This window comes from Palaemon carinicauda, chromosome 27 (genome assembly GCF_036898095.1).
Source record: "Palaemon carinicauda isolate YSFRI2023 chromosome 27, ASM3689809v2, whole genome shotgun sequence".
NCBI lineage: Eukaryota > Metazoa > Arthropoda > Malacostraca > Decapoda > Palaemonidae > Palaemon > Palaemon carinicauda.
This window is the reverse complement of record NC_090751.1, coordinates 96500923-96510922: the sequence shown is the minus strand read 5'-3', so window position 1 is coordinate 96510922 and position 10000 is coordinate 96500923. Positions and strand designations below refer to the sequence as shown.

Genomic DNA, 10000 nt, shown 5'->3' with positions numbered 1-10000 from the left:
CGTTGAGATACTACCGCTAGAGAGTTATAGGGTTCTTTGACTATGCTTACGCATACACCGAATAGTCTGGCATATGCTTGACAGATTCTCCTCTTTCCTCATACACCTGACAATACTGAGATTACCAAACAATTCTTCTTCACCCGAGGGGTTAACTAATGCACTTTAATTGTTCAGTGGCTACTTTCCTCTTGGTAAGGGTAGAAGAGACTCTTTATCTATGGTAAACAGCTCTTCTAGGCGAAGGACACTCCAAAATCAAACCATTTTTCTCTATTCTTGGGTAGTGCCATAGCCTCTGTACCATGGCCTTCCATTATCTTGGATTAGAGTAGTCATGCTTGAGGGTACACTCGGGCACACTATTCTTAATTCTTGTCCTCTTGTTTTGTTAAAGTTTTTATAGTTTATAGAAAATATTTATTTTAATGTTTATACTCTTCTTAAAAGGGCTAGTCTTGGGAAGTGCCATAGCCTCTGCACCATGGTCTTCCACTGTCTGGGGTTAGAATTTTCTCGCTTGAGGGTACACCCAGGAGCACTATTATATCTTGCGTCTCTTCTTCTTGTTATTTTGAAGTTTTTATAGTTTATATATAGTTTATAATGAAAGACAAGGCATTATAGTGCCTTTGCATGTTGATGAGCTCTGTCTAGTCGATTTCATGTGATTACTTACCTAATATACCTCGAAATATACTTGCTGTCCCTTGGCTGAGTTGAGTCTCTTGTCGAGAGATCTCAAAGGTTGAGAGAAAAGATCAATTGTATTTGCGGAACGAAATAGATTCGTTATTAATGAAATATCTGTTTTAATGTTGTTATTGTTCTTAAACTATTTTATTTTCATTTTTTTTATTTCTTTTTATATAGTTTATTTATTTCCCTATTTCCTTTCCTCACTGGGCTATTTTTCCCTGTTGGAGCCCTTGGGCTTGTAGCATCCTGCTTCGTTAGGGATGATAATAATAATAATAATAATAATAATAATAATAATAATAATAATGGTATGTCAAATACAAAATTAGAATATAGTTATGATTTGTTCTCTTAGAAGCTTATCCTTTGTTCTTTGGTTAGAAGTATAACAACAACAACAAGAGCTGTTTCTGGTACACTCCAGGACAAAGGCCTCAGACATGTCCTTATTCATATCTGGGCTTTGGCTAGTTTTCATCACCACGCTGGCCAAGACTTGATTGGGGATGGTGTGAGACTTGGAGTGAGACTTTAGCCTGATAGCTCACAGAAGCCAAACTTAGTATGGGTGTCCCTGACTAGTACAGTTTTGCTGATCATGGCGATACACACAAACCCTCTCACCACTTTAAGGTATCCCGCACTCAGGAAGGGAGGAATATGACGTAATCACATCGAGTGATCAAAGACACGCTAATCCACGTTAATGACTTGACCCAGGACAGAGTCATTAACATGATGTCTCTTTTACGGTGGAAGATTATGAAGAAACGAAAGAGATTTTCGACTTAATTTCCAAAAAAAAAAAAATATTGATTACCAAAGGACGTTGGAGAGGTTTGCTTTCCTTTTTAATGAACTAGTGTAGCAGACCCGCCAAAAACAATAGCTAAATATTTAGATAGATATGCACTAACAATCACACACAGATTCAACCCTCCCCACCCCCTCGCTCTTTCCCAACTACAATCCCCCTCACCAGGGTATGATTACCCCCTCTCCCCCCTTCCCAAAGCATGTGGAGAGACCGAGTACTTATACGTCTTCCAATGCCATGAAAGAGAGATTAGTTCACCAAACTTTTAACTGGGCTCCACGAAGCACTAGAAGAGTTGGAAGCTCCACAAAGCACTAGAAGAGTTGGAAGACCCAGGCCCACATGACTGAGGACTATGAAAAGTGAAGGTAAAGACGACTGGCGGAATCTAACTGAGGCCCTTTGCGTCAATAGGCGTAGGAGGAGATGACGATGATGATGATGATGAAGATGTTATATACTGTATAGCCAGACACTTGTTCTTTATTATATATTATATATTATTTATCATATATTATTTATATATTTCAGACCCAAAGTATGAGATTAAGTTAGCTATGATACCATTAATACGCCATTCTACATCCCTCGATGTTCATCTTCATTCCGAATTCTTCCAGTTTATATCATTTTTATTCTTACTTCAATTCCACAAAGAAGATTCGTTTAATTTCATCAAACTTCTATAGTTAGTTTTCTTAATATATATATATATATATATATATATATATATATATATATATATATATATATATATATAGCATGAGCATATATATACATATATATATGTATATGTATATATATATACATATATATATATATAAATCATATATATATATATATATATATATATATATACATATATATATGTATATATATACATAGCATGAACATATATATATATATATATATATATATATATATATATATATATATATATATATATATATAATTATATATATATATATATATATATATATATTTATATATATATATATATAAATCATATATATATATATATATATATATATATATATATATATATATATATATGTGTGTGTGTGTGTGTGGCTGTGTGTATGTGTATTTCTTGACACGTGTGTGTGAGTTTCGTAAATGTATATATATATACAAATTTTTGAAAAGCGCATTCATATGAAATCTCATGACTTCACGGCTTTATGGATGTATTAGAAAACAGAAAAAAAAAAAAATAATAATCTTTAATTTTCTCTCCTTCCAGAACCTCCTGAGAAGCTGACCATTTACGACAGCAGAGGAACTCCTGTTGCGAAAACCATAGGTCCAATCAATGAAGGGTCGCCCCTGTCCCTGTCTTGCGTCGTAACGGGAGGTAAGAGATAAGAAAATGAGTTGTTTTTTGTCTTGTTATTTGTAAGACAATCATGTTTTATACCCATCAAAATGGGAAAAAAGTTATCTTTATTTTTTATTTGTAGGCACAAAAAAAATGAGAAAATTAGTTGTTTTTGTCTTGTTATTTTTAGGAAGTTGTCTTAAGACAATCATGTTTTTTATCCCCAAAATGGGGAAAAAAGTTATCTTTATTTTTAGGCACAAAAAAATTAGTGTTTTTTGTTTTTTATTTGTAGCTAGTTGTCTTAGGACAACCAGGTTTTATACCCACAAAATTAAGTAAATGAGTTGTTTTCGTCTGGTATTTTTAGCCAGGTGTCTTAAGACAACCATATTTTCCACCCCCAAAATTAAAGAAAACTAGTTTTTTTTTTTTTTTTTGTTATTTGTAGCCAGTTGTCTTAAGACATTCATGTCTTGTACCCCCAAAATTAAAGAAAACTAGCTGTTTTTTTGTTAGTTATTTGTAGCCAGGTGTCTTAAGACAACCATGTTTTCTACCGCTCCCCCCAAATTAAGAAAATTAGTTGTTTTTGTTTGTTATTTGCAGCCAGGTGTCTTTAGACAACCATATTTTCTACCCCAAAATTAAAGAAAACTCGTTTTTTTTTTTGTTATTTGTAGCCAGTTGTCTCAAGACAACCATAGTTTTTACCCTCAAAATTAAAGAAAATTAGTCTTTTTTTTTTGTTCGTTCTCAAGACAACCATATTTTCTACCCTCAAAATTAAAGAAAATTAATTTTTGTTTGTTATTTTTAGCCAGTTGTCTTTAGACAACCATGTTTTCTACCCCATAAAATATGAATGTATTAGTTTTTGTTTGTTATTTTTAGCTGCTTGTCTATAGACAACTAGGTTTTTTACCCCAAAAATTAAGAAAATGAGTTTTTTTTTTTTTTGTCATGACAACAATATTTTGTACCCCCAAAATTAAAGAAAACTAGTTTTTTTTTTTTTTTCTTTTTTTTTTTTTTGTAGCCAGTTGTCTTAAAGCTTGTCGCACACTGAGCCGGAACGGAACCGCCGCCTAAGACACCGAAGCCTCAGAACAGAGCAGAAACGACGTCCAGCGCACTCACTGAGCCAGAAGCCAAAGAACGGAACCGACGCAAAATTTTATGTAGATGAAGGAAGTTTTCCTTAATCATAACTGAATTTTTATTTGATTGATGTTACAATGATTAGATATTCTGTATATCAATCTTTTATCGAATCCATAAGCCAGATGTTTATATGTTTTCAAAAAAGAAATAATAATAATAATAATAATAATAATAACTAATAATCACTCCAAAATTCTTTGTATTAAATCATAAGTTCACATCATTGTTATTAAAGTACATTCGTCAAATTTCTGACATCAGCCAAAAAAAAAAAAAAAAAAAAAAAAAAATAAGAATGATAATAATAAACAATAATAATAAATAATAATCACTCGTAAAATCTTTGTATCAAATCATATGTTTCCATCATTGTTATTAAAATACATTCGTCAAATTTCTGCCATCAGAAAAATATTGGTGGCTATTACACTAACCTCCGAATTCCTCAGCAACCCTCTCCAAATCCACCGCTGGAGTCGTTCTGCGCATGCGTAGCCTGTCAGACGCCACCGACGCTTCAGAAAGAATATCTTTCAAAGAATACTGTGTCGGTTCCGTTATGTTCTGGCGCGTCAGTTCCGTTCTGTTCTGGCCCAATGTGCGCAGCCAGGTAAAAATGCATGCTTTCGATTTCTATCGGACGTTTCGGTTCTGATCGGGCGGTTCCGTTCGGGCTCAGTGTGCGACAAGCTTAAGACATCCATGTCTTCTACCCCCAAAATTAAAGAAAATTAGCTGTTTTTGTTCGTTATTTGTTGCCAGTTGTCTTAAGACAACCATGTTATCTACCCCCCCCTCCCCCAAAAAATGTACTTTTTTTAGTTTTGAGTATTTTTCATTTAGAAGTTCAAAACAAATCATCTAAGTTCATATTCTACAAGAAATTGGGAGGGGGGGGGGGAGTGAAAAAGATGTTCAAAGATGTTGGTTTTTGTCTGGTTTGATATGAAATCTTCATGTTAAAATAAATTAATAAAGTTTTATAAGAGGGGTAAAACTTAAACAAGATTTACACTCGCGGTAAAGTTATCAGAAACTGAAGAACTAATTCAACTTTCCAATGAGTTGTGTTTTGAAATAATAAAACTTAATATTTGATCCTCAATGCTATTTTCAACTTGGGGGTTTTGCTAGATCGTAATGTCTGTGAACAAATATATAATTGTAGTGTAAGAATTACCTCCGCCAGCGAAGCTAGAAGGAGGTTATATTTTACACCCTGTTTGTATGTTTGTATGTGTGTTTTGTTTCTGAACAGCTTGCTGGCCAAAATTTTAATCGTAGAGTAATGAAACTTGAAAGGATTAACTGGGATTAATGATAATAATAATAATAATAATAATAATAATAATAATAATAATAGTAATAATAATAATAATAATAATAATAATAATAATAAATTTTTATTATTATTATTATTATTATTATTATTATTATTATTATTATTACCTGCTAAGCTACAACCCCAGTTGGAAAAGTAGGTTGCTATAACCCTGAGGGCTCCAACAGGGAAAATATCCCAGTGAGGAAAGGAAATAAGGAAACTATAAGAGAAGTAATTAAAAAATAAACATTAGAATAGATTTATTTCCTCCTTTCCTTTCCTCACTGGGCTATTTTTCCCTGTTGGAGCCCTTTTGCTCATAGCATCTTGCTTTTGCAACTAGGGGTGTAGCTTGGCTAATAATAATAATAATAATAATAATAATAATAATAATGATAAATAACTAACTACAAAGAGGAAAAGAGTGCTTAACATTTGACCCCATATACTAATAATAATAATAATAATAATAATAATAATAATAATAATGATAATAATAATAATTAATAAATTACTATAAAGAGAAAAACAGTGCTTAACCTTTAACCCCATATACTAATAATAATGATAATAATAATAATAATAAATAAATAAATAAATGAATAAATAAGTATATAACTATAAAGTGGAAAAACAGTACTTAACCTTTGACCTCCATATTTTCGAACACTTTCAGGTCGCCCGCAGCCAACGGCCAGTTGGTGGTCGGGCCGGAACCTGGTGGAGAAGAAGTCAGAGGTGACGGCCAGAGGTTCCATAAAGTCGGAACTTCGCATCAACGAGGTGACGCGGGCATATCATCAGAGAAAGTTTTTTTGTCAAGCACAAAATAATAATCAGCAAAAACCTCTAGTGCAGGAAGTCACCATAGATATGAATCGTAAGTTTTTGACGTTGGTTTTTTTTTGTGTTGAGGTGTAGGTGTTGTTTTGTGTTTTGTATTTAAGTTGTTATGCAGGGCTGTGTACATTGTTGTTTAGTTACATACACATAAACATGTATAAACACACATACACACACACACACACACACACACATATATATATATATATATATATATACGTATGTATGTATGTATATATATGCAGTATATATATATATATATATATATATATATATATATATATATATATATATATATATATATATATATTTATATACATACACACACACACACACACACACACATATATATATATATATATATATATATATATATATATATATATATATATATATATGTTTTACACACATTTATATATATATATGTATATATATATATATATATATATATATATATATATATATATATATATATATATATGTTTTATACACACACACACACATATATATATATATATATATATATATATATATATATATATATATATATATATATATATATATATGTGTGTGTGTGTGTGTGTGTGTGTTTTACACACATTTTATATATATATATATATATATATATATATATATATATATATATATATATATATATTTATATATATGTATATATCTACACTATATATATATATATATATATATATATATATATATATATATATATATATATATATATATATATATATATATATGTATGTATATATATATATATATATATATATATATATATATATATATATATATATATATATATATATATATATATTTATATATATATATATATATATATATATATATATATATATATATATATATATATATTTATATATATAGATATTGTTTACTTATATCTGTTGTTTATTAGTTATTCCGCTCTTATAGTTTTTATTTGTTCCACAATATTTAAATATTTAATTATATTCAATTTTATAAATGTTTTTGATATGTAAAGGAATCACATTTTTCTCGCATATTCTTAGTAAAATAAAATGATTCTTATTAACCCAAAATTAGTAAAAATATAATTCCCTGACTGAAAATAATGATATTTCAAATCATACATTAAATACAACCGAAAATAGAATTTGATTACCTCCGCCAATGACGTTGGAAGGAGGTTATGTTTTTGTCCCCGTGTGTCTGTTTGTTTGTTTGTGTGAACAATTTCCTGACCACATTTTTACACGTAGAGTAGTGGAACTTCCATGGATTAATTGTCATGTTGATACGTGGAAGTGATTCAATTTTGAAAGTCTTAGGTCAAAGGTCAAGGTCAATATCGAGCAAAAGGTCGACCGAACTAACCCCTTAGTCAAGCTTATTTCGAGAAATAGAAAATAAGCTGCCGTGATGGAGATCTGCACTTCTAGTTATAAAACATTTATTTTGTCTCTTACTATCGTATTATTTAGGACCTGGTTTCTAGAAACAAGCTGCTGTGGCGGAGATCTGCACTCAGAGATTGCTTTGCTACTTATAGAATATTAATTTTGTCTCTTACTAATGTATAATTTAGGACCTGGTTTCGAGAAACAAGCTGCTGTGGCGGAGATCTGCACTCTCAGAGTGCTATTTTAGTAATAAAACACTGATTTTGTCTATTAATAATGGACCTGGCTTCTAGAAACAAGCTGCCGTGGCGGAGGTCTGCACTCTCGAAGTGCTGATCTTTCAATCTGTTATTTTAGTTATAAAACAATCACATTGTCTCCTGTTATCGTATAATTTCACTCATTTCCCCCCTCCCCCTCCCCAGTTCGACCCCTGAACGTCCGTATCAAAATTCCCGAGGATCCACTGATCGCTGGCCGGCAGTATACCTTCACCTGCGAGAGTCAGGGGTCGAAGCCATCGGCGTCTATCACCTGGTTCCAGGACGCCGAACAGATTGATGCTATGCGGACGCAAACGGTGAGTTCCAATAATATTATTATTGTTATTCGCTAAGCTACAACCCTAGTTGGGAAATAAGAATGCTATATGCCTTGTGGCCCCAACAGGGTAAATAGCCCTGTGAGGAAATAAATTTTGTTGGGATTTCATTATTATTATTATTATTATTATTATTATTATTATTATTATTATTAGCTAAGCTACAACCCTAGTTTGAAAAGCAGGATGCTGTAAGAGCAGGGGCTCCAACAGGGATAATAGCACTGTGGGGAAAGGAAACAAGGAAATAAATATTGTAGCGATTTCATTATTATTATTATTATTATTATTATTATTATTATTATTATTATTATTATTAAATGCTAAACTACAACCCTAGTTGGAAAAGCAGGATGCTATAAGCCTTGTGGCCCCAACAGGGAGAATAGCCCTGTGAGGAAAGAAAACAATGAAATAGATATTGTAGGGATTTCATTATTATTATTATTATTATTATTATTATTATTATTATTATTATTATTACTTTCCAAGCTACAACCCTTGTTGGGAAAACAGGATGCTATAAGCCCAGGGGCCCCAACAGGGAAAGTAGCCTAGTGAGGAAAGGAAACAAGAAAAAAAAATATTTTAAAAGTAACAACATTAAAATAAATATCTCCAATATAAACTATAAAAACAAAACAAGAGGAAGAGAAATAAAGATAGAACAGTGTGCCCGAGTGTACCCTCAAGCAAGAGAACTCTAGCCCAAGAGAGTGGAAGACCATGGTACAGAGGCTATGGCACTACCCAAGACTAGAGAACACTGGTTTGATTTAGGAGTGTCCTTCTCCCAGAAGAGCTGCTTACCATAGCTAAAGAGTCTTTTCTACCCTTACCAAGAGGAAAGTAGCCAACGATGTTTTGATAGTGTCAGCAAGACGGACCTGTGCCTCATTTCCTATAAGAAATGACGAGGCACCAGCTCTCCAGAAGCTACCCCGTGGGACGTATGGCATATTATCATTACCCCCAACCTGGAAACCCCAAACTTCCAGGCTGCTGAATGAGGAAAAACAGTTCACTCGAAACTACTACTAACCTAGTACCACCTAATTTGCTTTTACTATCTAAATTTTAACGTGAATTATGTTCATTTATTCTTTTAAGTAATTACACTTGCATAATTTTAAACCTATTTGTTTTAACGTAGATTGCCAGAATCTTTTTCTGATGATAAACTCCCTCTTTCAAAGTTAAATCAAAACACAATACATTTACATTCTTTTACGGGCTGCCAACCCAAGAGCCCGTGTCTTGCATAAGGCAAGGTAAGCTACACACACACACACACACACACACACACACACTCACACACACACACACACACGGTGTTTTGATGCTTGGAAGGATGAGGATTTTCGACCTTATGGTCGTGTATCGGACTCTAAGGGTGAGGGTCACTAATAGCGTTATGAAGCTTCGAACAATGGGGATTTTCGCCCTTATGTTCTTGTATTCTTTTTGTCTGATTATATTGCTATCTTTCATTATCATTGCAATAAACAATGATAATCGTAGCAATGAAAATAGATCATTATTGATAATTGTATTGTTTTTATTGCTACAATTATAATTGTCTTTAGGTATTGTTTATGTTGTTTATTACTAGTATTAACGGCGGAAATAAAATTTAATTATCAATATTACTGTTTTTATTGCTAATTTGCTACAATCATAATTGTTACGTGCAAAAGAAGGGCACCCGGATCCAAAAATACTCCATAAGGAAAAAGAGCGATTGATAGACGGCATATGAGGGGACGTATACGGCAACCAACCCCTTAACTAAAATATTAGAAGGGAAAGAAGAAAATCAAGAAACGTACAAAATATAATC

At 32.0% G+C, this 10000-nt stretch overlaps 1 protein-coding gene across 1 annotated transcript in view; it reads left to right on the top strand.

Annotated features, from left to right (window-relative positions):
• Positions 1-10000, top strand: part of LOC137621047 (nephrin-like) — a 431807-nt gene that overhangs the window by 244276 nt on the left and 177531 nt on the right. Inside the window, exons 3-5 of the mRNA XM_068351486.1 lie at positions 2760-2870; positions 5999-6202; positions 7985-8139. Of these exons, the coding sequence (XP_068207587.1) occupies positions 2760-2870; positions 5999-6202; positions 7985-8139 (470 nt within the window). The remainder of the gene's footprint in view (positions 1-2759; positions 2871-5998; positions 6203-7984; positions 8140-10000) is intronic.